The sequence below is a fragment of the Simochromis diagramma genome, unplaced genomic scaffold (genome assembly GCF_900408965.1).
Source record: "Simochromis diagramma unplaced genomic scaffold, fSimDia1.1 OVJJ01000721.1, whole genome shotgun sequence".
Taxonomy (NCBI): Eukaryota; Metazoa; Chordata; class Actinopteri; order Cichliformes; family Cichlidae; genus Simochromis; species Simochromis diagramma.
In genome coordinates this window covers 432,788-450,752 of record NW_024386890.1, presented here as the reverse complement: position 1 = coordinate 450,752, position 17,965 = coordinate 432,788, and the positions used below count along the sequence as shown (strand labels likewise).

Here is a 17,965-nt window from a genome sequence, read left to right as displayed (position 1 = left end):
TAAAACATCTGAACTGGTTTTTGGTTGCACTTAGACCAGTTAGTGGCAAAACTGTGATTTTTAGTGAACTTTAATGTGTAAAATATTTTCTTATTTCTTTATTTTCTTTATTTTTTAAGGTTCAGTGAGCAGAAGACTTATACTGGTTTTACTGCAGAGCTACAGGACAAATAGAAACACACACACACACACACACACACACACACACACACACACACACACACACACACACACACACACACAGGGAGCAGCGGGCGGAGAGACAGGTCTGCTGTCTATATTCTGATGTGACTGTGCTTGAATAGTTGTAAGGCTGTAGCTCAGAGGGCCGTGGAAACCGGGTGAAGTGGACGTGGCATTCGCGAGTTTGGACTGCAGCTTGTGTAAGCGCGTGCCGTGGCACAGGTAAAGTTGACAGGGCTGGGAGCTGCGCTGCTGCACGGGCATAGGAGGCCCGGGACTCTCGGACCTCTCCGGCACTCAGCACATCGCACTGCAGCGACACACAGCGAGTCGTTCTCACGGAAACGCCGTGTTTCTGACTCGTCGCGTGTTTTCATGCAAGCAGCGTTTAACTGAAAGTTCTTCAAATGAAGGAAAAATCAAAGAATGCCGCGAAAAAGCGCAGAGAGAAAGAGAACGGAGAGTTTTATGAGCTGGCCAAGCTGCTGCCTCTGCCGGCGGCCATCACCTCCCAGCTGGACAAGGCCTCCATCATCCGGCTGACGAGCAGCTACCTCCGGATGCGGAGCATTCTCCCCGACGGTAGGCACCCGACACCCTTTCATTTGTAGCCGATTCAGACAGAGGTTTTCTTCCAATAATAATAACAATAATTATTAATAACTATTTTGTTAGTTAGATGGACACAGTAGATTGGAAGTTTAAACACTGATGTCTGCTTCAAACGCCGGACTCATTTATCAAGATGAATTATTTCATTAGTGCCCGTGGGCACTGGGGCAGTGCGGGAAAACTCTGTCAACACTCAGAAAGTCTGCTTCAGTCACTGACCGGCCCGTTGGTCGTTCTCGCGTGGATTCTTACCGAGTTTGAAGACTAATCCAGCTGTAATCCACGAATGACAACAAAGTTTCATCATACAGATGCACGAGACGTGGATTTCTAAAGGCGTCATAGACGAAAGACAGAGTCCTGCTCAGGGACGCCGCTGTGTTTCAGCACAAATGTGTTCTCATGCTGGAAGTCCAACGATCTTTGAAATAATAATAATAATAATAATAATAATAATAATAATAATAATAATAATAATGAAGCGCTTCATAACCTCGCTCCTCCATATTTATCTGATCGTCTTCATACGGAGAGCTTTATTTGGTTTAATAATATTACATAAAAATAGAATGTAATAATAATAATAATAATAATAATAATAATAATAATACATTTGATTTCTAGGCGTCACCTTACATTAGTACAACAAAATAAAAACAAAAGGTAAATGAAAAATAAAAAAACAAAAATGAAAGTATAAAAACTAAACAAGGTTAAAATCAACTTAGAATCAATGGTTTTAAAACGTGATTTAAAGTAGAGAGGAGGTCTGTAGTCCGGAGATCTGCTGAAAGTGCATCCAAAGACTCGGGCAGAACAAGTCCCACGGTAGTCCCACGGTAGCCCCACGGTAGTCAGGCGGGCAGGTGGAACAGACAGAAGGGAAACTCTCTGTATGGAGACGATCAGATAAATATGGAGGAGCGAGGTTATGAAGCGCTTCATTATTCTTATTCTTATTCTTATTCTTATTCTTATTCTTATTCTTATTCTTATCATTATTATTATTGTTCTCGCCAGCAGAGATCGCAGCTTGCATTCTTTTTACATTTGAAAATGGGTTTCAGCATCCAGATGTGGCCTGTACTTTCTATGGATCTGTGAAAGAATGACTCGTGTCTGTAAATGTGACAAAGTTAAACGTGTTAGCAGCGCTGAGCCTGTGTTAAAGTGAGTGCAGAGATAAGCGTGGGCCTGTTACTGCACGGCTGAGGCTGCTTTTAATGAAGGAAGCTTCGTTTGTCTCTGATAGTCTGTTTCTTTCACTGCATCGCTCTGATACGGAGAGCTTATTTCTTCTGCTAAATGTTTATTATGTTCAGAGTTTAGTTTGGCATCATTTTGGCTGAAGCTAAACGCTCCACATCGGGAGCCTCGGGATAATCTGACAGCATTGATCCCGCCTGAAGGCTGACATCAGCGTCATCTGTTAAAACGAACAGGATTCCAACAACTGTAACGGTTACAATGCAGGACTCTTGTTTTTCTCTGTTTGCAGTTAAAAAACAGAAAATATTTCATTCAATTGAAATTTCAAGTGGAATGTAAACATGAAAAAACATCTTTTTGTATCAAATTGTCAGTTTTACATGTGTTAAAAAATATTACCCACATACCGAGATATACATAAATTCAAAAGAAATACACAAGGATGCATTTCACTTCTATCAAATACACGTTGAAATATATTTGTCACTTGATCTTATTGCGTTATTGATTATTATTAATTATTAATATCTGTTGTTCGTTTGTAAAACTGTTCTGGTCTTATTAGCTCATCAGTGTCGTTGTGCAAAATAAACTTTGAACTCAAAGGATTGAAATCGAGTTACCGTCACATTAGTTTGGCTTTGAAGCAAAGTAGAAATACTCACCTGACGTCGAAACAATGTAAACATACAAACATTCTTTACGTTAAATAATTACATATAATTACATGCTATTATAGTAGTGTGATTACGTGACTTTTTAAGTGTTGCGGGTTAATATGACCTGTTTTGCTCTATTTTCCTTCCATTTAAATGAACATTACAGTTTACGCAGTATTAGGTACACGTGTACTACTCTTTAGTCCGCACACGTTCTTTTTATTAAAAGATGACTAGTGTCGTTTCAGCCTTCTGTGAGTAATGAAGGCAAGTGTAACCTGATTCCAGTCGCTCCTCCAGAGACTGTTGCAAAATAAAAACTCTGTTGATTTTTTTTTATTTCCTCAGTGGACGCTTGGCGGGCTGTGAGATGACTCCTATTTATTTGAATGGTTTAATATTTTGTTTTAAAAAAGCAACAACCCTAATTTAAATGTAGTATAATTTCAAATACCAACATGTCCAACTGATAAATAAGATAAGATAAGATAACCTTTATTAGTCCCACACGTGGGAAATTTGTTTTGTCACAGCAGGAAGTGGACAGTGCAAAAGTTATGAGGCAAAAATTAGAATACAATAAGAATAAATACAGTACACAACTGTACAGAATAGAATAAAATACTATATACAGTAGAATAAAATAAAATAAATATACAATAAGATAAAAATAGAATACAAATACAAATACTATATACAACTGAGTAAAAATACAACGATGCCAGAAAAGATTATTGCACATTAGTGTTATTGCACATGTATGGATGTGTGTGCTTGATCAGTTAAAGTCTTTATTATGGAGTCTGACAGCAGTGGGGAGGAAAGACCTGCGAAATCTCTCCGTCCCACACCGTGGGTGCCGCAGTCTCCCACTGAAGGAGCTGCTCAGTGCAGCGGGTGCTGCACTGAGCATATATATATATGTATGTATATATATATATATATATATATATATATATATATATATGCTGTTTTTCAAAAGTAAAAGCTATAGTATTGCAGAGTGAAACTGTATTATGTCAGTACTCATGGTGAAAGCTACAGTGGCTATTCTGATTTTGCTATTTGAATTCATCTGTAGTTCCAGTGGCCTTGGGGAAGAAATCGTACCTCAGTTTGACCTCTGATGGGTGCTGGGACAGCAGGTCACTCAGGTGTCTTTGCAGAAGAGAAATGAGCTTCTTGTGCTGTTTATGACATTATATTTATATTGTAATGTAGAGAGTGAACAACAATCCAGAGAAAATACCAACAATCTCAAACTGAGGTTGTGAGAAACATTCTTTACTCTTTACAGTTTATTCGACCTCTAATAGAGGATAGCATTATTTTTTTTTACTGGAATTCAGAGAATACTTTTTGCATTCCCAGAAACTTGATCCTGTTTTTCTGGATATTTTCAGACCTGGATGAAGAGAATCAACTTGATTTCTGTGCCCAGATTCTCGAGCATGCATCGAGACAACCTTTCTTCAGTATTAACACGCTGTAGAGTGTACCTCACTGTTTTTTTTTTTTTTATTTGTTTCACTTGCCTCAATATGGATTTTAAAAAATGTGCTTTTTATGTCTCATTTTGTTGGATACTTTTCATGTATTTTAACAGCTAAAATGTGTCTGTCCCAGACGTATGGTTAAATTTCATGATAGCAGCGTGAAGCACGGACATACAGTGTGAAAAATACAGAAGCATATATTAAGTCATCTGATGGCAGGTCAACTTTTTATACTTGCAGTATAAAACCTTTTTCAATGTAAAGCTGCTTCTGTCTCTTTTCCATGCACACACCAGTCCACAGCAGAGCCTGGAGTCAGGACTGACTGTGAGGACATTATTGTGCTGGCAGCAAATGTCTGGATTACTGGCATAGTTAGAGAAATTTAACTGGACGTTTTTGTATTAATGACACAATAACACAATTCACTCCAATATGTAAAACAACAACAACAACAATTTAACTTTGTTCTCCTTCTTTTTTCAAACACTTACTTTGCGTTCCTCACATCTCTTCACTCACTGGCTTTCAGCAGATTTCATGTGAAATAACTTTGATATTAAAAGCAGAATTAGTTCAAACTGCTTGATTAGCAGAGACACTGGTTTACAGTTCTGCCTTTGCAGGACCTGACTGTGCAGAGATGAACTGTTCCATATTTATGTAGCCTGAAAATGCTTCACTTAGTTTCCAAGTCATAGATTTAAAACCAAACCAAACCTTCCACTGTGTGATTGGGACACCACCATGACGAGGTGACAAAAAAGAGTTTAGATGAATTATGTCAAGCCTTAACGCTTCAGGCCAATTCTCATATTTCATCGCCCCCTTATTGTCCGTTTTCAGATTTTCCCACACATACTGTGTAAATACGGCACAGCATACCTACATACAGTAGGTAGTAATTCGTTCCATTGTGTATACAAAGAAGGATGCAGCTCAATAATGTTATTCAATTACAGGAACCCTGTAATAACTTTATATAGTAAAATACATATTTTCAGAATATTCAGAATACTCCCACTGATTCATTTTTGTATGTCAGCTGGCCAACATACAGAATACACAGCTGAGGGCAAATCTCATGCATAGGTGGGAGAATAGTCTTGGAAAAGGAAAGTTAACATTAGAGATTTCCTGTTGATCTGAAAATTGAATTATGTTTAATACTACACGGTCCGATTCTAGAAGAACAGCAGTGGTTCAATCTGCTCCTGTCTGCACGCCAAATATCCTTGAACCTCGAAGCTGCTCTCCGATGCAGCCATCACATTATAAATATGTGTAAATGTCAGATAGAAAGCACTTCAATGGAAAACAGAAACAAAGAAAAAAGCACGTGTATGAATTCAATGAATGAGGAAAGTTGTGCAAAGTGCTTTGAACTCTTTTGATCCTGTATGTTGACAGCAGCAACAGTGTCACAAATATCATGTTTTTACCCTTAATTAGACACATAAATAAACATTTATAGTAGAAAAATGTGCCAAATATTCTAAAAGTTTTTCTGAGATTAAATATTTTTGGTTTAATTCCACCCAGATTGTAAAAATTACGAAAAACCCAACTTGTTTTTTCTTCCAATGAAAACAAACAATGACAAATTTCCAACAACCTTTTGTATATAAATCATGACACATTATTTTAATACTCTTCTGATGGCATCAGCATCAAATAAATAAAGTTTCCTCTGCTTGGCTTTGTAGTGAAATAAAAAATCAGCATGTCTGATGCTTCAGTTATTTAATCTTATTAAGGTCGGCTTCATTTGCCCAAAAACTTTGTGAAAGAATATTTTCTTCATGTAAAAAAGAAAATGAATGTGTGACATTAACTTTGTTCTAGTGACCGTGTGCGTGTTTGTCAAAGATATATTTTTAATTTGTCGGGTAGTCTGGTTCGTGTGACCGATGGAGCCAGCCTTTGTCTCTCTGATTGTGTTTATCTCTCTGTGCAGGTCTGGGTGATGGATGGGGGCAGTCAACAAGGTTCAGTCCTCTGGACAGCATGGCAAAGGAGCTGGGTACCCACCTTTTACAAGTCAGTATAACCAATAACCTACCATGTCATCGTTCTATGCTCTTACACAGTTTCCTCTAACTTATCACGTGTTGTATGAAACTGACGCCGTGTGTAAAATGAGATTACTGCGTGCCAGTGCTGGTGTGCTTTGATATGACAAAGAGCTAAATTTGGACTTAAACGATTATTTTACCTTAAATGATTTGGGTTCCTCTGACATTTGCATTTTACACCACATCTGGGAATGACTTTTGATGCAATGATGCAATATGGTCCTCATATCTCTGCAGAAGAAAGATAAGAATATCATATGAATTAAATGATGGTGTCAGCACATAGCTAACAGTTTCCTGGGACACACGAGATGATTTCCTCCTGCACACAGCCATCCTGATGACAGATTCAGATAACTCTATTAACCCCAGTTTGTTTACAGCATATCCAAACTACCTGCTCACACAACCTGCAGTCTTTAAATACTAATCACAAGCACTGATGCATGTCAAGGTACAGATCAACAAACCATGAGGTCAAGAATAAATATATTAAAAGTACAAATGTCTAAATACTCCCCGTCAGCGTTAAGTCATCTAACGGCTGAGGGATGGAAGGATTTTAAGCTTCTGTTTGTTCTACATTCGGTTACAAGGTTACGGTGACCTGAGACAACATCTTGGACTCAGATGAAAAAATATGTCTAGGATGGATAATCATGTTTCTTGCCTTCTTTATTTTCCCAGAGTGAACCCAAAGCTCTCTTCTCCCTGTGAGTTTGGAGCAGGGCTTAACAGTACTGCTGAGGGAGTTTCTGCCCTTGATAGAAAAAACACTGAACTGGCAGATAAAAGAACATTTTAAGACTTTCTATAAATGCACAATATAAATTTTCTTATTAACATTAAAAGATTTCAATCTTCTTAACAAGTATATTCTCTGCTGAACCTGTTTTATGAAGGACTATGTGTTCATATCAAACTTGAGTTGATGGTCAAAGACTGCTCTGTTTGTAACCTCCACTTCACAAATTTGGGTAAAACAGGGCCATGGACAGGCTCAGGACCTTGAAGCAGGGGTGGATCTAGAGAAATTTTATTAGGGTGGCATGGAAATCAAATGGGGTGGCCAAATTAAAGCCTTTAAAAAAACAAACTCATATGCAGGTGTTACATATGGTTAAATGATTCAAATGCAGTAAGTATACACGTGTTTCTATAACTTAGTTATTTCTGTAGCCCACATAGTTAAACATTTCAATTACATAACACATGTGAACTTTGATTAGATGTACTGTATAGCCTGTATAATGAATAAATATGTAGCCCAATAAGTATAAAATCCAGAAAGCTACACAACATGGGGCGGTTCACATACAAACACAAGTCTAACTGAAGTTTTTGTTAGAAAAAATAAAATTGTTGCTTAAATTTACACCAAATGTCAGAAATCTGCACCGTCATGAACAAGAATTTAAATCTAATTTTTCATGATTTCACCCTCTGAGGTCCAAAATGTCCAGTTTTCACTGCTTTTGATTTTACATTTGTATTTCACAATGTTTTTTTTGTCATCATTTTCAGCTCAACCTCACGTGTCTGAATTTGCAGTTATTTTTTCATTGACATACTGTATTAACACAACTGATCTGAAATCACACACAAAATATAAGATCCTAGTAGTAGTTATATTATTTTACTGTGAAAAACACAGACATGTTTAGTAAATGATTTATTATATATAACTTGAAATGCAAATATAACGTGTAAATTTTGAAAAAGCTGTGCACATATTTGTAAACAGTACAGTTATATACAACTATTTATCTATGGTACATTTTTCCAGCGATAGGAAAGAGGTGGCTTTTGTTCTTTCTTTACTGTTTTTTATGCTGTCCTGAGAAAATGCTTTTTTTTAAACTGCTTATACTTCTTTTTTTAATCATAACTCTGGATTTAGTGGCCTGTCATTAAAATGTAAAAACTGGTGTATACTTTGAAGTTCGAACCTTCAAAACAAGCTGAAACACAGACTCAGCGTGGCTGCAGCTTGTTGCTATGTCAGCTTACATCAGTCATGTGATTTGGAGGTGCAGCGTGTCCGTGGACCACAGAGGGTTAATAACACTCACCTTCATTCCATTTCCAGACCAACCCACCACCTGTGTAAAATCTGAAATGCCCATGGTGTTGTTCAAATGTGCTCTGGCACGGTCATAGGCATCTGTTGCTACTGACAACAAGAAGTAAAGCCGGTCCACACTATGGGCTGAACCATTTGTGGTGGCGGGGGGGCATCTATGCAATGTATTCAGTTTTCAAATTCAATTTTCAGTTCAATTTTATTCAATTTTAATTGCTGCTGGGATCAAAGTGTTAATGTTACCTTATTTTAATAAACAACACTGTCATATGCATAGGGGTGGCAAGAGATCAGTTTAGGGTGGCACATGCCACCCCTCTAGATCCGCCCCTGCCTTGAAGCAAGGACAAGAGGACAGTGTCATCAGAAAACGTAATTATAAATCTTTTCTCATACCAAGTCCAGCAGCTGTTGGTTTACATCAGGGGTGGGCAATTCCAGGCCTCGAGGGCCGGTGTCCTGCAGGTTTTAGATCTCACCCTGGGTCAACACACCTGAATCACATGATGAGTTCATTACCAGGCCTCTGGAGAACTTCAAGACATGTTGAGGAGGTAATTTAGCCATTTGGATCAGCTGTGATGGATCAAGGACACGTCTAAAACCTGCAGGACCTCGAGGCCTGGAGTTGCCCACCCCTGGTTTACATACTAAAAAGAACTGGCAAATGTGTAAATGAGTGGTGGACCGATTTATATATACTGTATAAGTTCTCCGTTTTCATGTCTCAGACTGCTTATTGTGTCTGGGTTTTTTTTGGTGTCTACATTGATGGTTCTTTTAAATTGAATAAGCAGGTGAGTGCAGCAGTTCAGTCCTGCTTCTTTCAGTTAAGACAGCTAGCCAAGGTAAAGCCATCCCTCCCGGCTAACGTCTTTGAGCGTGTTATTCACCTTTTTCTTACTTGCAGATTGGACTACTGCAATTCATTGTGTTATGGTCTAGATCAGGCCTCCATCCATCGTCTTCAGATGGTTCAAAATGCAGCTGCTCGCCTGTTAACTGGTACCGAACGGAGAGAGCATATAACCCCAGTTTTAGCTTCTTTACACTGGCTTCCTGTCTCCTACAGGATCCAATTTAAACTTTTACTTTCTGTTTTTAAGTCACTTAATGCCCGAGCTCCTCCTTACCTGTCTGAGCTCCTCTCTGCCTATGCTCCAGGAAAAACCACGAGGTCTAGCTCAAAACTAATGCTGTCCATCCCACGGACTAATCTCAAATCCCGTGGTGATAGATCCTTCTCTGTGGCAGGTCCCAGACTTTGGAATAGTCTCCCCTTAAATATTAGATCTGCACAAACACTTGAGCAATTTAAATCATTACTAAAGACACATTTCTATGCCCTGGCTTTTAACACACTATGACCCAAGCATTTTGGTCTTATTTCAATTAGTTTAGTTATTGTTTTAATTCTTTTATTGTCCTATTATTGTTTTTTATTGTTATTATTGTATTACATTGTTGCTTTTTAATACCATTTTTATATTGTTAAGCACTTTGTGCAGCATCGGCTGTTTGAAATGTGCTATATAAATAAACTTGACCTTGACCTTAAAGGACACAATAATACTTTTTAGGATCTTTTCAAAGGTTTCCATTACTAGTCATGCAAGTACAGCTGTTATGCATTAGCATACTGATTAATGAAGGGCATATTTTTGATTCCCTGCCAGGGAGCTGTAAGGTTTTTATTTCTATAATTCACCTCAATTTTATCCTTATAATTTGTTTAGCCTTTTTAATTTCGTACCTCTCTGGAGAAAGCTTTTTTCTCAGGAACGTCTCCACATCTGTATATCAGTTTCTTTGTTATTGATGAATGCTTTGGTTTCCTTGGTTATCCAACGTTTCTTTTTTGGATAAATAACTTTTTAGGTGGAGTCCAGACAAAAGTGATATATGATGAGTCCAATGTTCCCTCTAAGCTGCGCACTGCTGGCTCGGCCTCTGCGCACAGGAAATCTGCGTTGCACACAAAAAAAAATCTAACCTGAATTGAAATGAAAATAAATCCGTTAACAATTCTGTTCTGCAGTGTTAGTCAGTGACTGGCTGCTCCTGTATGGGATTAGAACGATGCCACCTTATCCCACAGTCCAGCCAATGATTCACATTCGTATATATGCAGCTAATCAACGTGGTTGACAGGCTATGACAGCGTCCTTATGTGCCGGTGTTTTAGCAGGGCGTCTGATGTGGAGTGAAGCCACGTTAATGACAACGTGTACAACCATTGGAGATGTGAGCAGGACAGACGGAACAATTGACGGGAAAAGTGTGGACTTTATACCAGTTTTTAAATTGTGTTGATCGGCCACGTAAAACCAGAGTTATGATAAAATATCTGCAATGTTTGTTTTTCTTCCTGAATACTGTCGTTGTTTATATTTACTGAACAATGAGGCGACTGCTGAGTGTTACAGGTGTTACAGCAGTGATACATCTGCTGCTGTCAGGCCTGCAGGTATCAGGCTGTTGTTCTCCTTCATCTCATAGTGGACAGAAATTATTTTTTGGAGCGGCACAAATAATTTGTGTGGCATCAGATTTGATGCAGAACAGCTGATTGTTCTGTAAATAGTTTGAAATGTTTGTTTAAAAAACGCCTTGGCTGCATTTTTAGGTAAACAGCTGCAAAAAACTTTGTTGTTTGCAAAACTCAGTTACTTTTTTGAAGAAGTAACCATGTAATTAATTGCCCAACATTGGTCATTATTTACTGTATTTTGCAGACAGAGTTACAGACTCTCTCCCAGACCACAGACTCATAATACAGTCAGAGCTTTATAAAAAAATAAAAAAGAAGAAGTTGTGTTTTCAAAATTGGAGTTCAAGTTATTTTTCCTTCCAATAGTGTTAACATGCTGCACAGGTCATGAACAAGATTTATTTTCAATTTTCATTGTAAGTGGGCTAAAGCAGGTAATTAAAAGTAGTCTAACATAAATGCTGTAATTTACGGAGCCCCGCAGGGGACATGGGAGAAAAAAAAATTAAGACGGACTTTTGCGAGAGCTCGCAAAAATTTTGCGAGCTCTCGCAAAACAAACTCGGGATCTCGCAAAACTTTTAACCACATTCTTCGGATGCCGGCTCGAAGCCGACCGGGAGGTCGAGGCACGATGTGCCGGGAAAGCGGTGTTCCTCCCGGCTGTAGTAGGTCTCGACCTCCCGTTAGCTTCGAGCTAACGGGAAGAATGCAGCTAAAACTTTTGCGAGATCTCGCAAAAGTTTTGCGAGATCCTGAGTTTGTTTTGCGAGATCCCGAGTTTGTTTTGCGAGATCTCGCAAAACTTTTGCGAGATCCCGAGATAGTTTTGCGAGATCTCGCAAAAGTCTGTCTTAATTTTTTTTTCCCCCATGTCCCCTGCGGGGCTCCGTAGTAATTTGATTATTTTAATAAACATGTAACTTGGGTGGATTGGATGCTGGCGTGACCACAGTGCACACGTCTGCTGTTGCTCACAGTGGTCCAAGGGACGCTCAGGGAGTTTGTGTGTTCAGACACATGAAACATTAGAGGGAACATCGGATGAGACAGATTAACAGAGATCATTAATGTTGTTACCACATGTATTATAAAAATGATACCAGCCAAAGCAAGCCTGAAGAGATGAGATGCTGTGTTCTGACCAGCATCTCACAAGTTATACCTCACATGGGAGTCTCCATGAAGAGGGTGTATGGGTGCAATAAATACACACTGCTGTGGTATGGTGATCGAAGGGAAGGCAGGGGCAACGACGTGGACGCACAACTTGTCACAAATGTTCAGTTTTAAATGTTTAAAATCAAAGATGACACACTTTTGGGCATCTGGACAAATTGTGTCAAGCCTCTGTGCTACATCAGCAATCAGCAGAGATGCAACAGAGGCATCGTCACACAGATGAATATAAATAATTGTGAAACATATCTGGCGAAATTCACAGGGCAAGTAGAAGCGTCGGAGTGAGACTGTTAACAGCTCAATGTCACGAGAGCTTCTCACGAGCCACCACAGTGTTAAAGGACCGTTTCTGATGTAGAAGCACACACCTCCCCATTGCTTGTTGGTGGTTTCCACTGAACGGTCCAGACACAAAGGGATGCAGTTAGTGCCAGCTCCTTCTCCTGATCTGGATACAGAGCCATGTCTTGATGAAGGCCACAAGTGTTTTTCACGTCATGTTTCAGTGTGACCCAAGCTTTCTAGCTCATCCATCTTTTTCCATAAGTACTATACATTGGACAAGAGCATTGTAGGGAGAACCGGCAGCTTTTGGCAGTCATTAAGGTATGTTTACCTGAATTGTCTTCAAATTCCACCTCATTCAAATGAGCAAAATGCCCTCCATCATCAATAAATGGAAGGCGTTTGGAACCACCAGGACCCTTTCTGGAGCTGGCCACCTCCACCCGACTAGTCTGAGCAACTGGGATAGAAAGGTCTTAGTTATGGAGAATAAGAACCTGATGGTTACTGTGACAAAACTCCAGTATTGCTCTGTGGAGAGCCTAGCAGTAGGACAACCATTTCTGCAGCACTCCTACAGTCAATCCTGCATAGTAGAGTGGCCAGATGGAAGCCATTACTCAGTAACATGTCTGTGAAGGTTCTCAGTCATCCAGGTCATCGTAGTCAGTAACACATCCAGACACATGACAGCTTGCCTGGAGTTAGCTAAAAAGCACCTGGAGGATACTTAGACCATGAGAAACAAAATACTCTGGTCAGATGAAACAGAGACTGAACTCTTTGCAGACTTGCACACAGGCTTAAACCTGGTTGAACATCTTTGGAGAGATCTAAACATGCATGTGACTGTGCACCAATGCTCCACATCCAACCTGATGGACCTTCGGTGGTTCTGCAAAGAAGAGTGAGAGAAACTGCCCTAAATAGGTGTGCCAAGCGTGTATCATCATACTCAAAAAAAACTGAGGCTGTATTGTGGCCAAAGGTGCTTGAACAAAGTACTGAGCAAACTGAAGCACCTCCCACAGGACACTCCGAGAGACAGGGTTGAATGCCTTCTCTAAGTACACAAAACACACGTAGTCTGGTTTTGCAAACTCCCATGAACCTCAAGTATCCTCAAGAGGATAAGGAGCTGGTCCAGTGTACCATGGCCAGGATGAAAACCGCATTGTTCCTCCTGTATCCGAGGTTCGACTAATGAACGGAATCTTCTTCTCTTGGCATAGACTTTCACAGTGAGGGTGCAAAATGTGATTCACCTATAGTGATAAATCTCTATCATACAAAGAAGAATACACATGATTCTGAATCACTGCCATCTTCTCTAGGCCAAAGCTAATTTAAAATGAACTTTTGTCAGGACTAAGGACTCCAGCTTGTTATCAGCACTCAGTTCGAAACCTGCACCTTTGATAGGAAGGGGGTGCATTCGTGCCTGTGAAATTGGCAGCTTGCACATCTGGAAAAGCACCATCAGTGCCAAAAGCTATGTGTAGCTTTTTCAGTAATACTGTTTGGCGCGGCTAATACTGTCATGACAAGCACCAAAGATTTCAGGCTACAGATCTGCATAGCCGCCTCACCAACAGAGGTGTGGAACATCTTCTCTTCACCCGAGAGTCCAGAACATGCAGCTGCAAATCTGAAATTACACTATGTTGACACTATTCACTCACCCATCCAAATCATTATCAGGTGTCAGAATGACTTTCATGGCCACAGGTGTATAAAATCAAGCACCTAGGCATGAGTTAGACTGCTTCTACTTTTGTGAAAGAAGAGTCACTCTGAGGAGTTTGGTGAATTCTAACATGGTATCATGATAGGATGCCATTTGTGCAACAAGTTCAGTCATGAAAATACCTTGTGGGCAAGATGGCGGATGAAGCAGGTGGTGGTGCAGACGTAGCTCCGACTTTCATACGGTCACGATTAAAACCAGATCATATAAAACAACTGATGGAAAGGTAATTGTAGAGGATGAGCTACTTAATTTCCTTGCTGTAAAAATCAAAACTTTAAGTCAGGATGAAATTCTGTTGTTGGCCACGAACACATTTGAATCTGAGGGGATTGAAGCCTCCAAGAAAGTTTTGTTTGAGCTCTGCCTCACTACCTCACAGCCATTGGATATAAAGCAGCGGTCCCCAACCCCCGGTCCGTGAGTCATTTGGTGCCGGGCCGCGAGAGTGAGACTCGGGTGTGAAATGTATGGTTTTCAGGGTTTTTATCGGTTTTTAGCATTATTTTGTTATCGTTTTTTTTCGTTAACTCGGTTTTCCTGGGTCTTTTCACATGTGTTATGAATAAATCTTCTTTTTTTCGGTACCGGTACTAGTTTTATTTTGTTGTATTTATCCGCGACACCTTAAAGACCGGTCCGTGAAAATATTGTCGGTCACAAACCGGTCCGTGGCGCAAAAAAAAGGTTGGGGACCGCTGATATAAAGGACAGCATAAAGACGCCAACAATATTAATCTCTGTCTTAAAGTGCTGAATGAGTGTGGGGAGAATATCCCAAGATTTTTCTCTCATCACCTGGATGATTTGCTGCCTGTTACATACTCCAGCATGGATGTGTGTTGTCTACTACAGCGAATGGACCAGCTGTGTGCTGAGGTGGGTGCTTTAAAACATGTAGTTAAACTACAGGCGGATGTCTGCGAGCAAGTTATGACCAATGCTGTGGAGGTCGACCAACGTGTGACTGCTCTTGAGTGTCGGCCTGAGGTACCGGCTGAGCATGTTACACTGAATGGGGTCGGGGACCGCTTCCCACTTTCCCCTGGGGCAGGGGTCGGCAACCCGCGACTCCGGAGCCGCATGCGGCTCTTTAGTCTTTATTTTGCGGCTCTGGGTGGTTTGGGAAAATAAATTAGTATTTAGGTATTTAGCCGAAGTGTATTTTATTTGTGTTTAGTTCTTTTTTTAACTTGTAGTTCTAAATTGGAAGATTATTGTGATTTTGAAATATACAAATAAAATTATATCTTATTATTTTTTCATTGCTGAAAATAAGCGTCACACTCGCGGAAGCGGTGTATCCCCCGAAACGCCGTGCATTTATCGAGACTTTCAACCCCAGGTAGGCCAATTATGGATCTTCGGATCCACATTATGTCAGCAGCTGTTCTCCACCCTGAACTATGTTAAAAACAAACACTGCTCACGCCTCACAGATGACAGCTTACAGTCCTGGGACCACAAGTCTTATTGTAAACATATCATGGCAGACCCGACGATGTTTGCATGAACACGCTTTTCAGCATCTCTTTATTGACCGCTTTTCACACACGGTTGCTGTGCGCACACAGCCGGCTGTAGCTTTTCAGCTCACAGCCCGACACACACCAACACAACAGTATAGACAGCACAGACGTTAAGGCGGCAAGGCGTGATTGCGGGTGCAGCTCAGGTGCGTCGCCTCCCCTGCAGCGGCGCTGCAGACCACGCCCCGCCACACACATTAACCAGTTAAAATACATATTTAGGCAGAATTTTGCAAATATCTATTTATTTATTTATTTTTAGCAGCATAGTGGTTTTTTTCCAATTACTTTTTAAAAGTCAGGTCAAGGCTCCAAAAGCCCAAAGGCGATATGAGGGTGGCGGCTCACAACAGTTTTTCCTTGCTACATGGATCATTTTAGTTCAGCTTTCCTTTTGTTATATTTCTTTAAGAGTTCAAAATGTGTTATTTACATAAATAAAATGTAATTTGCTCTGTAGCACTTCATGGATTTCATAAGCAACACACTTTAGTTGCTTTCTTTTCAAACAAGCCTTTTGTTGATCTACGTATTTTATATTCTTTACATTATTTACATTTGATCTTTTACATTGTACATAATGTCTATTGATTGTATTGTTTATTTTAATATTTGTGTACAGTGCTTTGTGACTGCCTGTCTGTGAAAAGCGCTTAATAAATAAACTTTACTTACTTACTTTAGTTGTTCACACAAAGCATAAAGGTGAAAAAAACAATATAAACAGTGTTATCTTCATTTTAGATTTCAAAAAGTATTTGCGGCTCCCAGTGTTTTCTTTTGCGTGGAAACCGGGTCCAAGTGGCTCTTTGGATGTTAAAGGTTGCTGACCCCTGCCCTGGGGAAACACCCAGAGGAGCAGTGGGGGAGTCGAAGTAAAGGCGGCCCGCGTGGAAGGCAGAGAGCCGGAGCTTTGGCTGCTTCAAGGACTGGGACAGTTTCAGCATTTTGTCCGGAGATGTTGCTATGTGGTCAAGATCGGGCTCCGACGACAGCCTCAGGTCGTAATATGGAAACTACTGCAACAACGGAGGATCCCGTTGAGACAGTGCTTCTTACATGCTCCCCACAATGGAGTAAAGTTGTGAAAAATGGCAAGCCTCGTCACAAGCTGGAGAAGGTTAATTCGGGTTCAGGAATGCATGCTGCTACCACTGGACACAATAAGAGGCCTGGACCTGTATCGATTATCGGCCCTGGAGCTGTGAGTACAATCAGAACTGTGAAAACTAAATTGGTGCGCATGTTTGCCACTAAATTTGCCCTGGATGTAGATGCAGAGACTCTTGCTCTGTATTTGAGAGAGAAACTCAAAAGAGATGTGACCTGTCAAAAAATTGCTAGTAAACGTAGCAGGTTCGGCTCTTTCAAGGTTACTGCTGAATGTAATGATGTGGGTGAATTGTACAATCCTGAACTCTGGCCTGAAGGGGCTCTGGTCCGGCGTTTTTATGAACCTTGTAAGCCCGGTACGGTGGTGCCAAGCACAGTGGATCCAGCAGGGGAGATAACTGCGCCTTCTGGTACCAACGTATCAACATGAAGATGTCTATCCGGGTATTATCTTACAACTGTCGTGGTCTACGTTTGGGACAGAGTGCAGTGGATAAAGCTCGACGGATTGTTGTGGACAGTCTGCTTGCAGAATGTGACATTTTATGCTTGCAGGAGACATGGTTGTCCAAACACGACCTGGGAAAACTTAACTGTCTAAAGGCAAGTTTTTTGGGAGTGGGGGAATCAACAACTGATCTCAGCACAGCTATAGTCAGAGGCAGAATACCTGGAGGGGTTGCTGTGCTTTGGGACAAAAAAATAGACCCTGTGATAAAGCCCGTTAGACTGAATGTAGACTGGTGTATACAATATACACAGAATAATATTAGTTTTATCATTCTTAATATTTATACTCCCTATGAATCTTGTCAAAATGAGCAAGAATACCTCAGTAGGCTGGTTTTATTAATGCATTTATTCAAGTATATATGTTTTGGGTGATTTTAATGCTGATCTCACAGACAGCAGTTCTCGGTTTGCTGACCACTTAACCCACTTTTGTGAAGTTAACAATCTTATCCTGTCTACCAAAGTGTTACTGCCTGCAGACAGCTATACATACATAAGTGAAGCCTGGCATAGTACATCATGGCTGGACCACCGTATCTGTACAGCTGATGGACATGCAGCTTTAGCAAACATGACTATTAGGTATGAGATAACTCTGTCAGACCATACACTTTTGGTTTTACTGTGAATGTGGAACAAATGCCAGCAACAACTGGAAATAATATTGCTAATATTGCTACCAGTGTAAAATTAGACTGGTCAGCATTTGGTGAAGATGATTTCTTAGCTTATCATAGTAATACAGATATACATCTAAACAACATTTCTTTGCCCAAAGAAGCTATTTT

General features: G+C 40.2%; 1 protein-coding gene across 1 annotated transcript in view; it reads left to right on the top strand.

Annotated features, from left to right (window-relative positions):
- The first annotated feature begins 313 nt into the window (after positions 1-313).
- The window catches only part of sim2 (SIM bHLH transcription factor 2), a 52,266-nt gene continuing 34,614 nt past the window's right edge, over positions 314-17,965 (top strand). Inside the window, exons 1-2 of the mRNA XM_040033715.1 lie at positions 314-765; positions 6,117-6,199. Of these exons, the coding sequence (XP_039889649.1) occupies positions 591-765; positions 6,117-6,199 (258 nt within the window). The 5' untranslated portion in view covers positions 314-590. The remainder of the gene's footprint in view (positions 766-6,116; positions 6,200-17,965) is intronic.